This window comes from Coccidioides immitis, assembly GCF_000149335.2.
Source record: "Coccidioides immitis RS genomic scaffold supercont3.1, whole genome shotgun sequence".
Classification (NCBI taxonomy): domain Eukaryota; kingdom Fungi; phylum Ascomycota; class Eurotiomycetes; order Onygenales; family Onygenaceae; genus Coccidioides; species Coccidioides immitis.
The window spans coordinates 763,305-785,583 of record NW_004504310.1 but is presented as its reverse complement, the minus strand read 5'-3'; the positions used below and the strand labels follow the sequence as shown (position 1 = coordinate 785,583).

Sequence of the window (22,279 nt, the reverse complement as noted above, 5' to 3'; positions counted from 1 at the left end):
GAAACGGCGAGATGAAGTTGAATTAAGGTGTGATGTCGACCATCCCTGAACAGGAAACTTTCCGCCCGGCTCGACCTTTTTCCTCCAGTCGCAGCGCACACCGTCATATGCCATAGAGACGATAGGATACCTTTTCTTTTCTTTTTCTTTTCCATTTTCCATTTTCCATTTTCCATTTTTCCATTTTTCATTCTGGCTAACGGGTTATTTGACCTTTGCTTGTGCCGACCGAGCATGTAATCAAACCAGCGTGCGGGTCAAGAAGCTACGAAACCGCAACTTGGGACCGTCATGGAAATTGACCTTCCTGGGATGCGTGAGCTAACTTACTTATCACTTAACAGTCACCTTCATACTGTGTACATATGCACATACCTTGTCAAATATTCGAGTTACTGAGCCAGTGCAGAATAATTTTACGGTTCTAGAGAAGAACTTGACTCTAGTCTGGTGAACCCTTTTCGCCCGTCAAGAAATGCACAGCAGTGACCAATCAGGCGTGAAAGCGGGCAACATGCATGTAACTAACCGCCCCTGTCTCTACGAAATGCATGGCGGTATTTTCCTTTCCTTTTCTTTTCTTCCCCACGGTTCCCGTAACAGCGGGACCGGGCGTCTGCATTGGTTACAGCGGAACCAAGCCATGCGAAGCTAGGTCCCTGAGTATAAGATTCCTGTAGTATTATTATACAGAGACAAGAGGGGAAATCTACGCAGATGGCTCGGGTAAGGGATGGGCAAGAATAATATTTGCTTGGGTAGTATACGTATAAAACCCACAAAATACACATGAAAGGCCACATATCAATACTGAGGACAGATAAACTCTGATCCAGGGCAAAAGGACGAATGAAACCTGTGTCTGCTGTAAGTTAAACCTGTTCATCCACCAATGTCCGACCAGTCCCCACCGGCCCAACCCCATAAAATACCCCCATCCAGGTAATGCGCCCACCCAATACTACCCGTTAAATGTCAGAAAAATCATCACTGGAAGAGGCGCTAGGGATTCCATCTTCACTGTCATCATCGATTACGTAGGTTGGCTTCTTCGCCGTTGCGGCTGCACGACGCGCCGGCCGCCCCCTTGCGGGAGCTGCAGCCGGAGCTTTGGCGGCCACTTCATCTTCGGATCCAGATGAATCGAGAATGTCATTGGCCATTGCATCGATATCATCGTCCGAAAAGCCGTCAGCCAGTGCCTTGCTTGTTTTGGATTTCTTGGAGGCGTAGGCTTTAGCTGCTGGAGATAGTTGCAACTGCTTCGTAGACGCTGCTGCACGCTTCGTCGGCGCCCTTTGAGTAGTCGTACGGGTTCCAGCCGAGGATGCTACCTTGGTCGTCTTCGCTGATGCCTTAGGTGCAGGCTTGGCTTTTGTAACCGCTGGCTTAGCCTTTTCGGGCACGGGCTTCGCTTCCTCATCTAAATCCATCTTTGTATCTTTTCCATCCTTGGGCTTAACGAGGAGAGAGCGGCGCGGCGAGTTCAGTGGAATTAGCTTCGAATAATCTGTTTCGTCGAGATCAAACTCCGTGCTGGCCTTTAGCGCCTTGGGAGCTGGTTTGGATCCGACACCGGCGCCAGGCCGTGAATATTCGGAAGAGAAAAGTGTGGGGGATCCTGAGACCGGATCTGCGCTCTTAGAATCTAGGCCTTTGACCATTTTGCTAACATCACCGAGCAAGTCATCGCCGTTGTCGCTCTCAGACGAGCTGGAATCATATACGATAGGCTTTCGGTTTGTGCGAGCTGCTCGCTGGCGTGGCTTTGGAACAATTTCAATGTCAGAATCGTCATGCTCCTTTGGAGCCTTCTTGGACACAGCGGTCGCTTTCTTTGCTGGCTTGGGTTTATAGTCATCGCTATCTGAGATTGCTGGAATGTCCGGCGACGGAGGCCTGGCGGGTTCCCGTGCCTTCTCGTCCGTCTCCTTAGAAAGGATGTCGTCTTTATCATCTTCTGAGTCACTGAAGGCAAATGTAGTAGCCGCCTCTGGTTTTTTGTTCGAAGCGGCTCTCGATTTCTTCTGCGGTATGACTTCTGCTTCAAAATCCTCAGTCTCACTAGTACTATCAAGGCGCGTGGCTTTTGTTTTCGATTTTGCGGCAGGTTTGCTGAGATAGTCGAGGAGTCCGCCCTTGGGTTTCACTTTATTTACTACTGTCGCCTTCTTTGCCTTAGGTGCGAAGTCGCTATCGTCATCATCCCCAAGTGCTTTTCGTTTCTTACCTGCGGGGCCGCGACCTGCCGTCTTGAGTTTCGTTGAAGTGCGTCTGCCGTAGCTTCGAGCTTTCTTGGCTCGCCGTTCCTCATCTTCGAGTTGGTTTCTCCATTCAGTTATGAATTCATCCAGATCCCGTTTCCAGAGGTCTTCCTTCGATAACTTAATGAGCGCGTCTATCTCAAGTTCTTTGTCGCCAATTTGACGAAGCAACTTCTCAACTCGTTCTTGGGTCAACGACCACAAGGGCATCTGAGCACACAAAGTTAATTTAATTTTACCAAGCCAACTGTGGTTCGGCCATACTTACACCAAGCAGGTAGTCGAAGACGTCTGAGCTGAGTTGCTCATCTTCTTCGCTCTCTTCTTCTTCTTCAACAGCCGGCTCGTTTTCACCCTCTTTGGCTGCGTCGACTGCCTTTGGAATGGGCTTGAATCCCTTTTCTTTTAATTCCTCGATCAGCTTGGCCTTTCGCTTTTTGGAGATGACAAGTTTGCCGTCGATGATCATTTGTACGAATCTGGCTTGATTGGTGAATTTATCCAGTTCCTTGTGCAACTGAGCGAGTAGATGTTGCTAAACGAAATGTCAGTGTTATTTGTACACAGGATCAAAGATTTGATTTGCTTGATATTATATACCTTTCGTTTCTCGTAGAACCTGATTCGTACGGCATAGAAAGCTTTTAAAATGTCCTCCGCAGTGTCATATTTTGTGATCCGCCCTTCCGCGTCGAATGCCACCATATTTGTCGTGGCAATGGTCTTCGATAGCTTGAATCTCTCTTCAAGGCCATCTTCAAGCGCCTTCTTCATGTGCTTCTCATCCATCTGTATGATAAAATGGACTTTGCTATGTGTGTTGTAATCCTTATAGTCCTTGATAAAGGACGGTGCTTTCTCGGCCTTGATGATCTCCTCCAGCTTATCCTTGAAATCTTGAGTCCAAGTTCTGATAGGAAGCTCGGTGATCTCGACCTCACAATCACCGGTCTGCTTGATAATTCCGCTAAACTTGTATCGATCCCCCGACGCTGTTACTTCGCCGGTAAATCCACGGAACCATGGTTTCATCGGCACGAGAGATTCACCATCCATCAGACGCCTCAAATTGGCTACAATGTCTTCGGGGTTAAAGTTCGGGATAGATGTACTCCAGCCAGTGCCAATACCATCGGCACCATTTATCAGAATCATCGGTACAACAGGGACATAAACCTCGGGTTCAATAACCTTGCCGTCGTCGATGTTGCTCTTCAGCAAAGGTTCGTCGGCGGCATGGAATATGCGTCTTGCAAATGGCGAAAGTCTGGTATGGATGTAACGGGCACTGGCGCAATCGGAGCCTCCTTGAAGACGACTACCGAAATTGCCGCTGGGCTCCAGGCAATTCACGTTATTCGATCCAACAAACGTCTGTGCAAGGCCAACAATAGTCTGCTGAAGGGAAGCTTCGCCGTGCTGATAGGCTGTCATGCCAGATACGTAACCACCAAGCTCAACAACCTTCATGTCCTTCTTCACGTTACGCTTAAACATGGCATACAGAACTTTTCGCTGCCCAGGTTTCAACCCATCCACAACCGAGGGAATCGAACGAATATTATCCGCCATGCTGAACAAGATCAGTTCTTTGTTAATAAAATCAGTGTACGTGATTTTATCGACGGAATGGTCGAGATAGGTGCCAGGTTTGAATTGGCGGAGCCATTCTTTCCGGTCATCTGCTTTCTTCTTGGAGAAGGCGAGGTCGATCAACTGCGCTTCATTGTCTTGCATGGCGTGGAACTCCTTCAAGTGTCTATCCAAGTCTCGGAAGTACACCTCGGCGTCCTCCGTTGAACTGGTGCCCAGACCCTTGTAGTACTTCTTGTCCCACCTGCGATCGTGGCCGTGAGATTTTTTCCATTCTTCATATTCGGGTAGGGTGAAGAACGATTTGGACGCAGTAGGGTTCTTGGGATCGCCTTTCCAAACCTTAACGATTGGAGTAATGAATTCGATCAAGAAACCGGGGATCTTGAGCAGGCTGGGGAAAGCCACCTGAAGGTAATTGATCAGTAGACCTTTGATGTGGCTTCCGTCATGATCCTGATCTGTCATGATCATGAGATGGCCATAGCGAAGGCCCCGCGTGTCAGTATACTCTTTCTTGTGCTGCAAACCAAGGAAGTTTTTGATATTTTGAATTTCCTGGTTCTTGGATATCTGGTCAACGGACGCATCGCGAACATTGAGTAGCTTTCCCCGCAGCGGGAAAACACCAAAGAGATCAGGACCGACAACCGCTCTGCCAGCCATCGCAAGGCCCTTGGCGGAATCTCCTTCGGTGAGAATGAGCGTACAGTGGTGGCCTTCCTTTGTTCCCGCTTTGTTGGCGTCCGTAAGCTTCGGGTTATTCATACGGGCACGACGACTTCCGTCAGTTTTCTTGAGGATTTGGTCCGCTTTTTGCTCCGCAAAATGCATGATGTTCTGCATGACCTGTGTTTTCAAAATCTTCTTCAAGAATTCTTCCGAGAGGACGCATTTGCTCCCGAACTGACTTTGCTTTGTGGTCAATTGTTCCTTTGTTTGGGAGGTAAATGCCGGATTAACGATCAGACAATTTACAAACAGAAATATATGGTTGCGTATTTGCGCAGGCTTCAAGAGGGGTCCGGTCTTGTTCTTTTTCTTCACGGCATCCGCTAATTTAGAGCAGATCTGATCACTGATATAGTTGACATGGGTTCCGCCAGACGTAGTTGCTATTGAATTGACAAAGGACACCTGTTGGAACGAGCCATCCGACACAGCGAAGCCAATCTCCCATCGGGGCTCGGTGCTGTCTGTTACGATCTCGCTCTTGTCTGAGGCGGCCTCCTCTCCGCGCTCGCGTTTGATGGCCTTGGTATACATTTCCATGTACTTTTTGAAGTTGCTGATGGGAATTCTTGAGCCGTTCAGCCTGACGGTGACTCGGCAGGTACCTGCCAAGTCATAGACGCGGCGCTTCACCAGGGCTTCAAAATCTGCGTCCATCCCTTCCATTCCAAATTTCTTGAAATCAGGTTTAAAGGTGATCTTTGTGTAATCATTCCCTTTGGATTCTGTAATCTTGGCCTTTCTCATCTTGGACATGTTATCTTGCCACGTCTGCCTGTACTTCTTCTTGGACCTTGAATCAGCTGTCTCGACGGTAAACTCGGTGCTGAATATGTTACAAAGCTTGGCGCCGTACCCATTTCGACCGCCGGTAACCTTTGCTTGCTCATCATCGTAATTTGAGGACGTCAACAGGTGCCCGAAGATCAGTTCCGGGATGTAGATTTTTTCTTTCTGGTCAATTGGTCAACAGCTGGCCGCGGATGCCAAGGAATATGAGAGATGACATACCGAGTGGATCTCGACTGGAATACCACGACCATTGTTCCACACGCTAATTTCTCCGGCTTCCATATCGAGAGTGACTTTTATCTCACTCATGTTGTTGTCTCTCTGCTTGTTATCGGCAGCGTTGACCAGGATCTCATCAAATATCTTATAGAGACCGGGGACGTAAGAGACCTCGCGGTATTCCATCTGATCGGTGGTCGAGTTGTAAACCCACATGTTCTGCTGGGTGCGTTCGATGGAACCGATGTACGTGTCGGGGCGTTTGATGATGTGTTCGACTTGGGAAAGCTAGGCCTCCTGTTAGCTCTGAAGTTCCCGGGGGGGGGGGGCCACCGGGGGAGAGGGATTGTCTGGGAAGCACCTTTTGATATTGGTCGCTGGACTTTCCACTGCTCGCCTCGTTCGTGACCGATTCATTTTGCACAGTCGAAAGGGGGTTGGCCGTAGATTTTTTGGCGGCCCCTACGGCCTTACCCTTCTTGACGGGCTTGGGCGGCGTGTTCGAGAGGAGCGAATCATCGTCCAGCATGTCGACATCTTCATCGCTCGAGACATCGTTTTCGGGTTCTTTTTGAGGGCGCTTCTTCACGCCGGTCGACTTGGAGGCGGCTTTGACCTTGAGCGTAGTCTGAGTTGCTTTCTTTGCGGGAGCCTTTGCCGTGGAAGTCTTCTTCGCGGCGGTCGTTTTCGGCTTTGCCCTGGCTTTCTAGTCTCTCGAGGTCAGTGTGGAAGTGGTGGGGTGGGGCACCCAGTGAGGGAGAAGGAGAGGGCTTACGGGCGCGGGGTCCGGCATAAAGTCAGAGCTCGCGCTCTCATCCTCAAAGACGGAGTCGATAGGGGAGTCCATGATCAGTCGATGACGATCACGAAAAAAAAGAGAGAGATTGGGCGAGGGGTTGGGATGCGAGTGAAGGACACTGCGCCGGCTCGATTCAGGACAGCCCAGCGGCGGCTTTCATGGTGTTTGCAGCGAGCGTGGGCGGCGAAGAGAGCGGAAGCGCTGGCTGGTCCCTGTGTTTGTTGTTTGTTGTTTGTTGTTGACTTTATTTTTTTCCCCTTCCCGCCGTGTTTTCCTCTCTCGGCGGCCCCTGGACGCGCCTAGGCTGAAACACGCTAGTCCGCTTTAGGACTAGCCGACGCGGAACATCAATCTTCCAAATAAGTCTAGACCGGAAAAGGAAAGATGAAAACACAACCGTGGATTTACATTTCTCCGCGCCGACTTTTTTTTTTTTTTTTTTTTTTTTTTCCCGTCCGATTTTCAGCCTCAAGCTCGAGCTCCCTTGGCAGCAGACGAAACAGCGGGCGAGAACTCACGTAGAAGCCACTTTTGACAGAGTGTTTACTCCGTACTGATGATATACAAAAGTGCAGCCGCAGGCATTAAGCGCGGACGTGTGGGGGGACCGGGTGGCATTGACTGAGCTGCACGCTCCACATCATTGTCTCCCCCCAAAACATCTCGCGTGTGAACGGGGCGGGTTTGAGCATCTGCTCGTCGCATCCGACAACTCTCCATGCGGAGAACTCCTGCTTCGTATATGGTGACGGCCTGACAAATGCCACGATCGGGGGGGAAGAGCCTTGGAGTTCGACAGTGCATGTAGTTCGGTCGTAGCCATCTGCGTGCGTGGATGATCCGGTGCTGGGCCACTGATGCCATCTGACAGCGGAGAAAAGAATATAAAGTCCAGACTCCGTACCTACTCCCGTATATATTGAGGAACAACCGTTCCCTATGGACGTGGAACTCTCTCTCGTCCCCTCCCCCTCCCGTCATGAGAGCAGTTCGACGCTCCGCTCGCCCCCGTCCAAGACCGTTCTGGACTAGCGAGCGGCCCGCCAAGCCGCGAACCCCTGACGGGGCCGACGATGAGACTCAAAAGACGAGCTTGCCAGGAGACCCAGTCGAGCCGGCACTCTTCGTCGAGATCACCAGTCGAAAACCACCCTGTCGCTGGCGGCACCTTGCGCTCCTAATTTGCACCTGTCTTTGCTCGTGCCGTTGTCGGCATTTCCAGTCATTACTGTATACATCTAGAGGCATCAAGGCCTCTTCTTTTTCAACAGACAAAACATATTATTTATAGCTGCTCGCCGTTGATCCCTCCCTCCCCGCCCTCCCCTTTAATTCACAACGCCCCTCTGCCACTTTCGAACAAAAGGCGCCGTTCATGCATTGACCGCACCTATCGAAGCCTGAGGGTAGACAAGGTGTTGCCTGGGAAAAAAAAAAGAAAAAAAAGAAAAAGAAAAAGAAAAAAAAGAGAGAGAGAGAGAAGAGGAAAAGAAAAGCAAGAGAGCAATGGAATCCACGCCGGAACGGGCCTCTAGACCCCCCTCGCTCAGCATCGAGGATCCAGCTCGTGAGCGCCTCCCAACGGATTCCATGGTCACCGTGCCCCTTTCGGACCTCCAGCCTAGCCCGAGGGAGATAGATCTTGACCGCAGATTCTCGGAAATTACCTCTATCTCTCCGGCCAGTCCCTGCAGCGAAGCAGATGCAGAAGCAAAAGTGATCACCCTCGACGATGAGATTGGATCAGGCCATATTGGTTCAGATGCATCGTCTAGGAGGGAATCTTCCGTGTCTGCGGTCGCAAGCGAGACTGTCGAGAATAAGGAGATGGACGATGCCAGGTCTGTGGACTGGGTAGAGCTGGAAAAAACCGAAGAGCTGCAGTCGAAGTCAGGCCCAGCGGATGACGCCGTCAGTGATTGACATTCCATTGTCCCTTTTTGATTGTGAATAGGAAAGAAAGATTAATCCGGTTATTAGTCGACCGCTCTGCTCCTGGCAAGATTGGAACAGGAGAACGATGCCCTCGCGACCGACCCCAAATCAGCGCTGTCCGGCAGTCCAAAGCCCAGGCGCTCGTCCAGGCCACCCTCCATCCACCAGCTCAAGAAACTGGTCAACGATCCTCGGTCGTCGCTCCGATACTCGCAACTCCCAACCCCTCAGATGACCGAACTGGAGTTCTGGGCTGCCCTCGTCGCAGACTATCCCCGAACGGCCCAGAGGCTCCCTACGCTCACGTCCAACAAGATTCGAGGAGGCGTGCCTCCACCTCTACGGGGCGTTGTCTGGCCTAGCATCGCTGGTGCTAGAGATGTGGCACTCCAGGAAGAATTTGACAAGCTGAGCGGCGAATCCAGCCCGTATGAAGGTCTCATCGGCAAGGATATCGGCAGAAGCTTTCCCAACGTGGAGATGTTTAGGGACCCCAACGGCGAGGGTCAGCAGATGTTGGCCAAAGTTCTAAAATGCTTTAGTCTCCATGACACAAAGATCGGGTACTGCCAGGGCCTTGGATTCGTCGTTGGTCCTCTTTTGATGCACATGAGCGAAGCGGAGGCCTTCTCTGTGCTCGTTAGGTGAGCCAACTTTCCCTTCTTCTTAGTTCTTCATCGTTTACCACTGACGATTTCTCAGGCTTATGGACCATTATGATCTCCGATCGTGCTTCCTGCCTACTTTATCTGGCCTCCACTTGCGCATCTATCAGTTCCAGACGCTGCTCTCCCGTCATCGACCGAATCTTCATGCGCACCTTGAAGCACTCAATGTCGAGCCTGTCTACGTGTCGCAATGGTTTCTGTCCTTTTTCGCCGTGACCTGTCCACTTCCAATGCTGCTCCGTATTTACGATGTTCTGCTTCTCGAGGGTGCTTGCGAGACTCTGATGCGCGTTGGACTTTCGTTGATGCAACGAAACGAAAAGAAACTCCTGGCGTGTCACGAATTTGAGGACGTCATGCAACTTCTCCTATCGAGGAGCATTTGGGATCCGTACGCGTCCTTTTTCCAGCCCTCCGTCGCTAGGAAAAATACTGACTCAAATATAGGTACTGCTGCAACGCGGACGACCTTGTTAACGACTTTGTCTCTCTCACGTCCCTCGTGACTCGAGAGAGCCTTCAAGCGCTAGAAGCGAGCTACAAAGAATCCCAAGGATCTTCGTCTAATGTTTATCTCCCGCAGCTACAAGCTGTTGCTTCTCGGTTTTTAGGGCGATTATGGGCGGGGTCGAATGCTCACAATTCCACCAAGTCACTTGTGCTCAACCCTGGAACGCCATTTAGCCCATCCGCGGTTCGCCGTACACCGTCCAAGCAGAGCATGGCGTCCACCCTGAACTCTTTCGAGTCAACTTCCGATGCTAGCACAGCCCCAACAGAGCTTTCATCGGACGGCAGTAAGCGCAAGCAAAAGTCGACCATGCAGAACAAAGACAAGGATCTGCATACTCAAATCGAGGACCTGCTTATCGCATTGACAGACATGCAGCGCGAGCATGCAACTCTGGCTAAGGAACTGCAAAAGGAACGTGAAGAGCGCGAGGAAGACCAACAACTGGCTAAATTAATGTTGGGATATATCAAAGAACAGCCGGAAGATGAACAGGCCGTTGACCTTATCGCTAAAGCGAACAGCCGCTTCTCTACTACTGAATCCCGCCGGCTGTCTATGCAGCAAACCAAACAGCAGCTTCGAGACGATATCGCCTTGTGGCGAGAGAAGTACGAAATCGAGCTCGCCCGATGTCAAAACTTGAGTCGCACAATCGACGACCACGAGCACGAAAATAACCAGTTAAAAGAGCAACTCCGTGACGCCCGCTCGCGCATCCAGGATGCCCACAGGGACAAGCAACGTCTCGAGCGCACCATCCAGGAACTGCGATCTCGCAAACAACCTCCCTCCAACACCTCCGACCGACCCCAGTCCACCGCTGACGACAATCGGGCTTCCACCTCGGGTCTTCGCGAATTCAAACTCGGTAAAGCTTCCACCATCAGCACATTTTCTACTCAGGCGACGTCTCCCAAAGCAGCTACTTTCGCCAAACGCACTAGCTCCCTCGGCGCCCCGACTTTCTTCACTCCACCCGATAACGCCGATGAAGACTCCCTGCTCGCAGAGCTCGTCAATGCCAAGACATCTGAAGCCATCGCCCGTCAAGAACTCGACGAAGTCAAAGCAAAACTGGAAAACCTTCGAAAACTCATGTCCAAATCGGGCATTGGCCTTTCCACTGCTGCTACGATGCCGGCGGGAACCATGCACCTGTCAACTGGATGGGGATCGTCCTCGACGACACCTCGAACTCCCAATTCAAATGGAAGTTCAGCAGTTAGTGCCGGCGGGGGTGGGGGCACCGGTGGCGGCGGCTTTTTCAGCGGATGGACAAAGCGAACATTATCGTCTGGGAATATATCAATTGTGGAATCAAAGTAAGAGACGTTCCACGTCTCCTCCCCTTTTTTGGTTGTGGGCCTTCGATAATCCGCCCTTCTTTTCCGATTCTTTTCTTTTCTTTCGAGATGATTAGATGTTCACGTGTCGCAAGGCACTTGGCATCTTGTATAATCTACTCTTCACTTCATTCTTTGTCTTTTTGTCCATTTTCTTTTAGGAAGTCTCCTTGTTCAACAACATTCTTGACAACAAAACCAGGAGAATATCTTTTCTTGTGCCTGTTTCTGGAATATACCCCTACCTCAATTCCTCTCGACAGAGACTTATTCCTTTTGTTCAAGAGTCCAGCCCATCGCTAGTAAGCGAGCGCTGTCTTCCATGAATATCCTTTTCGAGACAATCTAACTATTTCTGAGCCTGAAAACTATATTTCTTCCGCATGCTTCCTTGCATACCTAGCGGCATGTTTTGGCTGACTCTATATGTCTATCCTTTTTAATATCTTCTTTCTCTATACATCATCATATCCCCTCTTGGTGTGTACAAGCACGTACGGACTGTATACATAGCGAATAAGAGTAAATAGTGTATACCTTGTGGAATTTATTGGCATTTCATCATGGATATGATCCGCTTAACTTTGTATTAAGGAAATTTTTTTTTTTTTTTTTTTTTTTTTTTTTTTTTTTTTTTTTTTTTTTAAAAAGAAAAAAATTGTCGGGGTTCCAACACGTTCAATGCTATCGACCACATCAGGATGGCTCAATCAAGATGGACACCCAATTTGGGAACTGCTTGAAGAGTCGTCTCAAATATGCTGCTCCATTATCAGTATCATTCTGAAAACACACCCCCCCCCAAAACCAACTTGGGAGGCTGGGAGGTAAATCTTCGTTGCTTGTCCCACCAAGCACTTTCGTAGGCCTCCAAGGTGAGCTCTAATACTCCATCACCCGAGAAGAAGTCGTGTCGGATCCAATTATTCATCCAAGCATTTCCATCCCCCTTCAGACTTCGTAAATATATGTTTTCATATCCAGTATCGAAATTACTATTTCCAATGACGGTGAAATCTCCCTTGCTTGAGTTCTTGATGCTAACGCCCTGGAAGAAGGGCGGCATAATCAAATATACATTCTCGCCATGAACGGGATATAGTCTATCATTGCAAGCGCAAGAAAAATCCCATGACGCCGCCGTCGTCGTTCTCGGGTATTCCTTTGGGGTCATTGTAGAAAAGAGGACAAACGTATTTATGCACCCGACGTGCAGAAACTTCCGGACGGCCAGCGTAGTGGAGCCGGCAAATGGTTAAAAATGACTATTCGTCACCCATATATCAGAGCCCAGATTCGTGGAAGTATGTAAGGCGATCGATGAATTGTTGTGACCCACTGAGGACTTCGATTAGTGTAGCCATGTCTTGAGGAACAAAATTAGATATCAAGTGATAAGTATTTGCAAGACACGAAGAGAGGAAGTTGTCTCCCCACATGGTATAGAACCAGCTACCACTTTCATAGCTCTCAGGTCTGTCTGAGTTAAAAAAGCAAAATTTAAATTTTAATAGCGGGCTGCAGAAAGCTGGGTCTTGAAATCCCCAGGCCCCATTAAGATATCGTGGTTAGAAAAACTCGACAAACCCACTGTTCGTCCCATTAATGGCCTACAGCTGATCTTTCTCCATATCACCCGATACTTTGCTAGTTGTGACTTTAATAACATCAAGCTTCCGGCCCCAAGCATCCCTTGCTAGGGAGAATATTTTGTCAAAGTTGAAGTCAGCTAGCTCCCTCTCTGCGTTGCTGCAAGCCTGGCCGATGCCAACGAAACTTACACCAATGGGTGCATATATTCACTCGTCAGAGGATGGGGAGAATTGTACAAATGCGCTGGCTAGGACTGAAGGCTCAAGGCTGCCCTGAACTATTTCAATTGATTTGAGAGACATTCCAGCACGATTGTTGACGAAAGCTCCTGGTTCCTGAATAAAGTACCACAAAATCAACACAAAAATGAATAATTTATAGCCCTGTGCCAAAACCGGCGCTAAAAGTTTTGTTCTCTGTGATCTGGTCTGTTTTTACATCAACGGAGACTTGGTGGCGCGAGTGCGGATGATCATTCAACTCCAGTAGTATAAGAGAACGTACTCTGTGAGACAACCGAGGTATCTGGAACGGTAAATCTGTATAGTGCAGTGCGGTTTGATACGGACATTTCTGCCAGAATAGACGTATTTCATTCCAGCTAGAAATAACCAGGAGAGGCGGTTGGGCTCCCACTGATCTATGGTGCAGCTTTATCTATAACAGAGAATCTGCAGCGGCAAAGCTCAACCTCGAGATAGCCAGCTACAGGGAATTAGGCGGGCTGTTAGGGTATACTTTAATGCGCGTTCTACATATCACACTTCCTCCATCTGCCCCAATGAAGGGATTCACTAGATCAAAGTACATATTCTGAAGAGGAACACACTATCCGGCTTAGAATCAAGAGGGCGAAAGGAAAGAGGAACGGCATCCCCAGATCACGTAACGGCGGTAATCCATTGCCAGTGTTGACTATGCAGCCGATGGTTTGACCACTTGAGGCATTTATTAAGCCCATGGCCTCCTCATAGAGGATGCGTACAGGGTTATTATTATGCAGGCCACCATCGACGTAAGTTATTGGAGGAACGCCAAATTTTATACCGTTGAAGTACAATGGGGCTGCCGAGGTCGCTCGTGCAGCTTGCCAAATTGTACATCCCGTGTTAGGTTCCCATTTGCTCGGATAGCTTCGAAGGAGGACTGGTGTGTGGACAATTCCTCGAGTGGCACAAACAAAGCTACATGAAGTCAGTCGCTTGTCACTTGAGAACACCACGCAATCCAAACATACACGCGACAGTTGCTTGGAGGGGTTTGAACCTTGTCGAATTAAACATCGGCGCACTGCTTCAAATGCTGTGTGATATCAGATCTTTTAACTCTTTTTCTAGTATTGTGGCGTCGAATCTTGCAGCGCTTCGAATCTGTCTCAAAAGCCTGCGAAACTTGTTGTCTGACAAGAAGCCTTGAAAGGGGAATATTTTCGGGGCCAAATCCAAGTAGGCAACTATACATTCATCAATGGTCATGCCGAGTGTTCCCAACATGATAGCAATAAGGCCACCAGTGGACGTGCCGGCTATTATATCGAAATAGTCGCATAGCCGCAAGGGTCGTTTGGCATCGGGCCCGAGTTTAATTTCCAGAACATATATTATACGCTGTAGGATGAGGAGGCTGGAGAGACCGCGGACTCCGCCTCCGTCAATAGAGAGAAGGCGTAAATCATGATGGTTAGAATCCATAATGCATTAACGTATGAGCACTATCGTTTGGGTTGCCGCTGTGAGATGGGTTCGCAGGCAAAGTTGACCTAACATGGCGTCAAACCCGGGGGCCACACAATTGGTTATAAGGCGGGACAACCCTGGCACTCCTCAGGTTCTGGATTTTGGGACCCGACTGTCTGGACCTGGTGTTCGCCCGTCGGCGGATTGGGCCTTCACGGAACGGCCCGCATTGGCGGAAGAGGCCAATGCCAGCAGGATCAACACCAAGCACAGGCTAGAGAAATGCGATTGTGCTTGTTGGGCCGTGAAACCTTCAACAACGCGGGTTGAAAACCGCAGCATGTCACCTGATCGCCAAGGTGGGAATGCCAAATTTAGCTGCAAGTGCAAGGGGTGTTCTTCTCCAATTATAACGAGAAGAAAAGGAGGATGATTGACTCCTGTTGCGGCCCAATTGAAGTTCAGCACCTCACGTATTCGGTTTCAAAAGAAACTATTTAACGTGAGATGGGGGACAGCATCCCTGGGGGGGAGTTACCGCCGAACCTCTGATGCTTTGGAGAAATTATCTGACATGGCAATCTTATCGAGAATGCCAGCAGAACGGGGGGTTGCAAGGACGCTTTCCGAATCCTGCTCGTGGTTATGATGGGAGAGGTTATTCCCTAACTCAAGGAGGGAAGTTGAATGGCCCTACTTGTCGATCTCGGTAATTTTGTGAACTTGAAAAATTCAGGGCGCACGTTGTGAGAGCCGCAGGGGTTCACTTGGTTAGACTCAATCGCGACTGATTCCGGGAAAGTGAATGAGGCTTGAAGACCTCAAATGTCTCGAATATCGGCGAAATTTGAACACATAATTCGTGGAGTGGCAGGTCACCTATCCCGGCACTAGGGGATAGAATTAATGTAAGAATGAAGGTGGTTTTCAAGTTTGTTCGAGAGTTGGTTTTCCTTTTGGAATGGAAGGATAACCGGTGAACCTTTTGGTCGCTCGAGAAAATTCGGTGCGCTCCCTCCCAGAGTGAGTTTCGGGAGGTGCAATACATAGAGTGGGTGTGGGTGAGGGTCCCTCGTGTTAGCATCGATTATTAGGCCATGGGGCTCTTGGCCAGAAGGGTTGAAAGAGGGTCAAGTTGTCTGGTCCACCTAGCTGGTGAGGCTGTCTCTTAGCGGGCCGAGTCTGGATTCATTTTTCCGAACCTTGATATTTGGAAAGTAGTGTGGGTGCATTTCGATAAAACGATATTGCCAGCCCTTTCCGACAGTAGGGGGAGGAGTATTGGGGTCTGTATGGCTCTCTCGCAGGATGGAGTTGGCTGTGTCTCTGAGCATCTGCGGAGTGACGGATGTTCCCTCTTTCCCCAGCAGCTCGAGGTACTCGTACAGAGCCTTGTATTGCTCCTCGGTCAGTCTGAGGTTGGTTCTCTTGCGGGTGGAGCGCGAGGGAACGTTGAGGATTCGGCGACGAAGACGGTGGTAGGAGACTTTATATTCGCGCGCCAGGGTGGCAACGCTGACCTTCTCGTTAGCGCATGTCCTCTGGCTGTATTCCTCCGAAGCTTTCCTGATGAGCTCTTCTTCCAACTTATATGTCGAAACCATGGCGAACGATGACTTGGCGATGTCAGTGGTGGTGGTAGTGCTGTTGCTTGTTGTCGCGGGCGTTTTTTAACGGTGGGAGAATTGGTGTTGAGCTTCGAATCGCGACGGAAGAAGATTTCGTGTTGAGCTGCAAATGCGCTAGTCTTGATATAGACTAGCGCAACTTGGCGCCGGTGTGTGCTGAGTAAGCATAATACGGAGAGGTAAACAGTCCAGCTACGCAGCAAGTATTTCTTAGGTAAGCAATGCTCCACCGGCCCCGTCCGAGTAACAACGCCGGACAGGCAGCCTCATTTCTCGAGGAGGATCACAACAAAGCAATCCTTGGATGTTTTCTTTCCTTCTTTCTTTCTTTTCTTTTCTTTTTATTTTTGAATCAAAGAGTGCGGGACCGAATTCGCCTGCATAAGAGAGCGACATTGACCTTGCAACATGAGACGGGACAACCTCGGCGGGCGCAAAATCAGCTCACTAACCTTCTTCAAGCTTAGCTTGCTACCGCTGAACCCTGCTTGAACCTCGCTGGACCTCAGCTCCATTTGCTCTGCCTGATTTAGGCAGCGTAAATTCATTGGCTCTGCGCTTTGCTTGCCCGCTGATTTGATTTTCCTGCATGCCAGCATCGGAAATGTGTATCAAGGAACTCCACTCTGGAGCAGTGGTTGCAAGTGAACAACCATCAGAGCCTCTCTGGCGCTGATGGGGCTCATCCCGTCTTGATCCCAAGATATGACGAGCCACCAGAGTTAATATATTGAGATGCCTTTTATTGGTCGTTCAGGCTGACCTGGCATCATCAGCAAAAGGAGAGCATGGTGGCTTGTTCCTGAACGGATACATATGTACGGAGTACGGAGTATAGAGCTACATAAAGGACGCAGGGTCCCTATCATCCTTCTTCAAATCAAAGACATTGTGAATTGATTCTCAACCAACTGCGAAGACTCTGTGAGCTTTATCTCGATAGCTTCACGAGTCCACAAGTTCCTCTGATCTTGGACCCCTTTGAGATTTGAAACGCGGTCCTTTGGCATCATGTACCCCTGCATCCCACCACCACCACCAGTACCCTCCCTTCCGACCCTCCCCCCAGAACTACTCTTGCACATTTTCCCTTATCTCCCACCAGAGTCAAAGCTGGCTCTCTCCCTCACAGCGAGACGCTTTTATCAGATCCTCTCGGACCAAGTCCCAAAGTGGCCCCAACTTGCGCCCAACGAACAATACTCTTTTCTCTACCTCCTGGAACGACTCGGATTTTCCATTCCGTCAAATCCCAAAACTCCTGTGGCTTGTTGCAGTGGATGCAAAACCACTCATTCAAGTTATAAATTTCTTCTAGCAGAGCTCAACAAAGGCACGGACGACCGGACTTGCAGAGACGCAACCAGATCCCTCTGGGTCAGCCCAGATACCCAGTATAGCTTCAATGACCTTAAAGACCGTTCTGCGGATCGCGGCTGGCTCACCGACGATGGCACCTTGCGCCGCAGAGGTGGAACCGACCTTGCCATCTACACGACTTACAAGATCCTCTCCCTCCCCAAATCTACCCAAGCACCCCGTAAGAAGATTGCCTCTATCCTCAACACTTTTAACCTTCCCTCTTGCCCGCACATGAGATTGAATCACCCCGTCATCATCGAAGGATATAAACCTGACGCCCACCCCATCGACGTCAAATACTACTTGTCTGACATGCGCAATGACTCTGCAAAATGCCAATTCCCCGGCTGCAAGACCTCCATCTACTGGATTGCCCGTACTCACGTGAATAAGCGGGACTGGAAGACTTTCTACATTGAGGTCAGCCGCGATGTGGGCAACTTAAATAGACCAAATTCTCCCGCCTGGCTCGCGCAGCTCATCACCCCTAACGCCGACAAACTCACCAAATTCTGGAACGACCGCCTAGAATGGAAACGCCAAATGCTTGCCTACGAAGAACGCAGATACGAACACCAGCTGCAGCGACAACAACGGCAACAGCAACAGAATGAGTCACCATCATCCATAGCGACCGCCGTTACACCTACCCTGGCCAACCTTCCAGCCCTGCTATCTCCCGGCTCATCTTCAGACCACACGCCAAACATCGAGGAAGACCAGTACGACGAAATCCCTCCACCCCTTCCGGATCCCGTCCCGGACGAAGCAGATCTCTTTAAACCAATATTGGGCGACGGCTTTGTCGCTGCGGAGGTAAAGTTCCAAAGAAAATTCAAGCGGATCAATGGAGGAACGGACCGGACGGACACATGGTACCAGCATATGGCTAATCTCCGATCGACTTTAGCCCGTTGGAGATTTTCAACCCATCCTGTAGATTAGTTAGCTGTCCCATAATCCGAAATTATGCTATGCTGTCGGAGTGACTAGTTCCTTGACATTGGAGCTAAAAGAAAACCGTGGTCAATATTCACCCACAGAGCAGATACTTCCCCTATTTTAAATTTAGGGCCGATGATCAAATATGTGCGTTTGTTTGTTCATCGTCGCGTTTATCAGGCTACTCCATGCAAGCACTAAAACATACACAATGCAACGCAGGATATGCCCATGATTAATGCCGCTGGGTAACCAGGTCGTTCCCATACCACAAACACATCACCTTGCCCCAAAATGAATATGCAAGCTCATCAAGATCTCTCGTTCTTGCTCCACTCAACAAAGTTATTGCTCATCTCTCTGGCTTTCAAATCTTGCCATCACTTCCAACAAAGCAAAGCATTTTCAAAGAAGGTGATCAAACTTCCATTCCTGTCTTTTCTGAAGTACTCCTATTCGCACGCCTAGCGCGGCGCTTATGGATCTCGTCCCTGTCGGTAGCAACCGTCTGCGCAAACTTTGACCACTTGCGGATTTGTGGTCCGTATTTATAGAATACGTAAATTGGTATTGTAACCAGAAATGCGATGCCTGAGAGGATTAAGGATGGATACACCAGCTCGTAGGATGGATGGCCATTTTTGTAAACTATGTGTTTCAACGATGCCACCTCCATGAGCACAATCCCACGAAACGTTTTCCTTACTTTCAAGGGCAATTCAACTCACATGGCGTAGAGTACAAGGCAGCGATGCCGGCAAGTAGATCTCTAGCAAAGGCATTACCACCCGTTGCTGATGCCGAATACGGGCCGTAGCTAGCGATCATATAATCAATCGTAGCCATGTATATGCAGTACTAAAAAAAAGCGATAAATTTATCATTAATATCAAACCTCTCCATTGACATGAACAGGGACACTCACGTTGGCAATAGCAATCATCATAGAAAAGAACATTGGGCTTATCCAATGGAAATAAGGGGGGCCAAAGCTTGACCAGGCAAATAGAAATAATCCCAGGCACTCGAGCGGAGCAGCTACAGTCACTATTAGCCACATACGCGGCAAAAGCACGCCTCTATATGAAAGAAATCTCACTAATTTGAAGCCACCAGAGTCGTCTTTCAGGTCTTGCTCGATAAGGTTTCTGATCGAGGTCCTTTTTATGATGTAGAATAACCGGAATAAACGAAAGATACCCGATAACGTACCCGATAATAATCCTGTTAAGTCCCGTGTCAATAAGTGAGCTTTAATATTTAGAGGTAGGATTCCTACCCCCCGGTGTTTGGAGAACATACGGGATAAATGCAAGTCCAACTTGAATGGTCCCAAAACCCCATTGAGAAAACACGGGCTGGTACGATTCCAGGAAGATAAATATGAGTGCGTCACTAAAGCCGCTGAGAAGAGAAAGACACAGCACGATGGGCTCCCGGACAAACATGCTAAAAGGCCTTATCCAAATTTCGCGCAGTTCCTTGAATGTATACCCCCGGCCGTGGATTTCGCCAGGACCGTAAACGTCTGCTACACCGAATCTGCGCATTCGTTTGGCTTCCCTGTCAAGGAGTATGGTGGCCCTGGTCTCTGGAACGAGCAGGAAATGACAAAGCTGTACAGCGATGCCCGCGACTAATTGAATCCAGAAGTTCCACCGCCAATGAAGGCGGACCTCCATGAAACCTCCCGAGATCGGGCCGACAACTGAGCCAGCAACGGAGGAAAGAACGATAAAGGCAACGGCAAACTGTTGATCATCGGCTTCCCACATATCTGCAATCATACCCAGCGTAACGGAGCCCCCAGCGGATGATAACCCGCCGAGAAGACGGCCAGCGAAAATCACACGAAAGCTTGGCGCAAGCGCACATAATACCTGCCATATATTGACAAGGAGTAGACTAAGTTGCATGATGGGCCACCTCCCAAGTTCTTCGCTCCACGGTGCCCACAGTTCACATCCAAAGGCGTATGCGACAAGAAAGATCATCTGTCCAAGTCTGATGGTCTTCTCAGGCAACGAGAACTCTTTGGACATGGGTGTGATAGCGTTGGCATAGACGCTCGTATTGAAGTTCATCGAGATCTGCACGACAAAGATAACGCAGAGGATCGTCCACTTCTTCATCGTAGAGAAGCCAAAGCCCAGTTTCTCATAGCAGTCAGACTCCTGTATCTCAACCCTACCGTCGGCTCGCTTTGCACCAATGCCTTCGTCGACTAGACTGCTCTCATCATCGTTGCCAACCCTGATCGATCCACGTTGCTCCAGCTGTCTTGTTCCGTGTCTTCGTGCTCTCTCTGGGGGGCCAAAATGCGGAAGAAACAGACCTGGAGGTCGAGGTTCACTAGCCTTCAGCTCCCGTCTTGCCCTTGAAGAAGGCATTGCTGATGTGATTTAATTCACAACCTGCAGGTGATTAGCACACCGTAAACAATAGGATACAGAGGTGGGGGTATCTAGATGCAATCCTAAAACTGAGCAACGCGAAAGCCATGGGACGTGGTGAAGACGAGGCAGAGAGGCATCTGTGAGAGAAGAGCAGCGGGAAGCGAGCGGATGACACGGCGAGAATGCGCTTTCCCTCAGCCCTGGGAGCGTATCCATCGTTGCAGGAGCCCTTCAGCCCGCGCAGCAGGAGCAGAGCACCAGGTGGCTGGCTCCCGGCTCAAGGCATGTTGTCCTTGAAGATGCATCCGTGCAGGGAACAAGACGACTCGAGATCCTATGGCTGGTCCGGCGGGTTGTCCACATCGCCATCTGGTAACGCTCTACACGCTCCGTGGTTCTGAGCTGGCCGAAGTGCCTTTTGGCTCAGTAGCATTCATCGAGCAACGCAGCGTCTACCAACAAAAAAGGAAAAAAAAAAAAAAAAAAAAAAAATAGGAATCAAAATCGCGTCGTGTCGAAAGAGATCGCTCAGGCGCTGATCACCAACCGCCAGTCGCTCCCAAAAAGGGGCCTTCATGTTGATTGAGAACGGCCAGCAGCCGAACAGGACACCTCGGCATGAGAACGGGTCGGAGACTGCAGAACTTCCCAGTGATATTGTACACAAGGGTAGCGTTGGAATGAATTCTCTTCTGTAGTAAAAGACGCGAATTTCTTCCGATTGAAGATGCCAACGCGTCTCCAAGGGCTGAGTGTTGAGTTAACTAGTTCACTAGTTAACTAACTGTGCCTCATCTCTCCCGCCTTGTCGGACATTTGTAGCTACGATGTCGAGATTTTCTCCCCAAGATATATATATATATATATACACCTGGCTAATTCGTGAAGTAAATAAGTGACTAATCTTCGCGAAAAGTCCCCACGATCATGTCGGAATGGTTGCGCCCGCGGACAATTTTCTTCGCTTAAAGATCTCAGACCCTGGGAACCTCGGGAGTCCTTGGTAGTGAACCGAGTCCGGTGCACGAGTTGGTTCGCGGGTCTCAATCAGCCCTGGGCAAACAACATGCCTGGCCTTCGCTGCAGGTCCATTCCGCGTGAGCAGAAACTAGCTGCTCGCCGTGAAGCGTCCATGACCAACTCAACTCTGAACATTAATGACTATTGCCAAACGAGGGGGAAAATTTTTTGACGAGAAATTCCAGCCCAGAGTGTCCTTCAGGGTGTCGGCAGTGAAGCGCGGCATTGGTTTGTGTGCCGTCCCACATGGGCCGACGCTTGACCAATATGGACCAGACAAAAGGCTTGTCCCGCTATTTGGCCCGATGGTTACGGAGTCAACCATGCCAGGGCCAGCATAATCACCAAGTTGTATGCGCGTTCCTTGCATACAATCAAAGTAGAACCCCTCCATTCGCCTTTTCCTGGCTCTTCATTGATATCTCCCTTGCAAGATACCAGGATTCGAGTATTATCCGTCCCGAAGCCAGTCCGCACCTTGCCCTTTGACAGAATACCCGTCTAAAGGCCTAGTCGACTACCAGAGGCATTCTCGGCCGACTGGCAGGCCTGATGGATAGGTGGAGTCAATGGGAACAAAAAGCTTCCACGCTGCTGGGGCTTGATAATACCAGAAACACTGCTTGCTGGTTGGCCTGGGGGTTGTGGAGCACAGTTTGATGGTAAGTACCCGCTACCGAGTCTGGGGTAAGCTGGTGACGGCTCTCGGGCCTGATTCCATCGTCAAAGTTCCTTTTTGAACTGTCTAGTTACGCCGGACCTTCGCGCTCCATCCAAGAAGATACCCAACTTACAAGCAGCGT

General features: G+C 49.7%; 8 protein-coding genes across 8 annotated transcripts; 3 read left to right on the top strand and 5 right to left on the bottom strand.

The window, feature by feature from the left end:
* Positions 1-722: 722 nt before the first annotated feature.
* On the bottom strand, positions 723-6,618 carry CIMG_02836 (DNA topoisomerase 2). Its single transcript, XM_001249064.2, has 6 exons — positions 6,376-6,618; positions 5,962-6,306; positions 5,601-5,888; positions 2,865-5,543; positions 2,533-2,799; positions 723-2,474 (listed from the first exon to the last, which is right to left on the bottom strand). The coding sequence occupies exons 1-6, from the start codon at positions 6,445-6,447 to the stop codon at positions 969-971; spliced, it is 5,157 nt and encodes a 1,718-aa protein (XP_001249065.2). The 5' UTR covers positions 6,448-6,618; the 3' UTR covers positions 723-968.
* Positions 6,619-6,983: 365 nt separating this feature from the next.
* CIMG_02837 (uncharacterized protein) lies at positions 6,984-7,625 on the bottom strand (the record flags this gene model as incomplete). The annotated part of the gene is made up of 3 exons (XM_001249065.2): positions 6,984-7,222; positions 7,308-7,457; positions 7,568-7,625. The coding sequence occupies 3 exons, from the start codon at positions 7,623-7,625 to the stop codon at positions 6,984-6,986; spliced, it is 447 nt and encodes a 148-aa protein (XP_001249066.2).
* A 280-nt stretch (positions 7,626-7,905) lies between these two features.
* On the top strand, positions 7,906-11,432 carry CIMG_02838 (GTPase activating protein; the record flags this gene model as incomplete). The annotated part of the gene is made up of 4 exons (XM_001249066.2): positions 7,906-8,310; positions 8,380-8,978; positions 9,037-9,393; positions 9,450-11,432. 4 exons carry the CDS (start codon positions 7,906-7,908, stop codon positions 10,840-10,842), a joined length of 2,754 nt encoding a protein of 917 aa, XP_001249067.1. The 3' UTR covers positions 10,843-11,432.
* Positions 11,433-12,658: 1,226 nt separating this feature from the next.
* Positions 12,659-14,143, bottom strand: CIMG_02841 (uncharacterized protein; the record flags this gene model as incomplete). The annotated part of the gene is made up of 4 exons (XM_001249069.2): positions 12,659-12,835; positions 12,957-13,109; positions 13,282-13,636; positions 13,857-14,143. 4 exons carry the CDS (start codon positions 14,141-14,143, stop codon positions 12,659-12,661), a joined length of 972 nt encoding a protein of 323 aa, XP_001249070.2.
* Positions 14,144-14,216: 73 nt separating this feature from the next.
* On the top strand, positions 14,217-14,561 carry CIMG_02842 (uncharacterized protein; the record flags this gene model as incomplete). The annotated part of the gene is made up of 1 exon (XM_001249070.2): positions 14,217-14,561. The coding sequence occupies one exon, from the start codon at positions 14,217-14,219 to the stop codon at positions 14,559-14,561; it is 345 nt and encodes a 114-aa protein (XP_001249071.2).
* A 668-nt stretch (positions 14,562-15,229) lies between these two features.
* On the bottom strand, positions 15,230-15,766 carry CIMG_02843 (uncharacterized protein). The gene has a single exon (XM_001249071.2). The coding sequence runs from the start codon at positions 15,730-15,732 to the stop codon at positions 15,277-15,279; it is 456 nt and encodes a 151-aa protein (XP_001249072.1). The 5' UTR covers positions 15,733-15,766; the 3' UTR covers positions 15,230-15,276.
* A 1,001-nt stretch (positions 15,767-16,767) lies between these two features.
* On the top strand, positions 16,768-18,058 carry CIMG_02844 (uncharacterized protein; the record flags this gene model as incomplete). Its single annotated transcript, XM_001249072.1, has 2 exons — positions 16,768-17,934; positions 18,029-18,058. The coding sequence occupies 2 exons, from the start codon at positions 16,768-16,770 to the stop codon at positions 18,056-18,058; spliced, it is 1,197 nt and encodes a 398-aa protein (XP_001249073.1).
* Positions 18,059-18,478: 420 nt separating this feature from the next.
* CIMG_02845 (MFS multidrug transporter) lies at positions 18,479-20,450 on the bottom strand (the record flags this gene model as incomplete). The annotated part of the gene is made up of 5 exons (XM_001249073.1): positions 18,479-18,708; positions 18,789-18,918; positions 18,986-19,098; positions 19,160-19,284; positions 19,363-20,450. 5 exons carry the CDS (start codon positions 20,448-20,450, stop codon positions 18,479-18,481), a joined length of 1,686 nt encoding a protein of 561 aa, XP_001249074.1.
* Positions 20,451-22,279: the final 1,829 nt, after the last annotated feature.

What these genes read in the sequence shown, in the direction of transcription:
- CIMG_02836 (XM_001249064.2), bottom strand. Translation starts at nt 6,447, where the DNA reads ATGGACTCCCCTATCGACTCCGTCTTTGAGGATGAGAGCGCGAGCTCT. An exon ending in TTATGCCGGACCCCGCGCCC is followed by an intron (nt 6,307 to 6,375) that starts GTAAGCCCTCTC and finishes TCGAGAGACTAG; the next exon opens with AAAGCCAGGGCAAAGCCGAA. An exon ending in TCTTCGACTACCTGCTTGGT is followed by an intron (nt 2,475 to 2,532) that starts GTAAGTATGGCC and finishes TTGTGTGCTCAG; the next exon opens with ATGCCCTTGTGGTCGTTGAC.
- CIMG_02843 (XM_001249071.2), bottom strand. Translation starts at nt 15,732, where the DNA reads ATGGTTTCGACATATAAGTTGGAAGAAGAGCTCATCAGGAAAGCTTCG.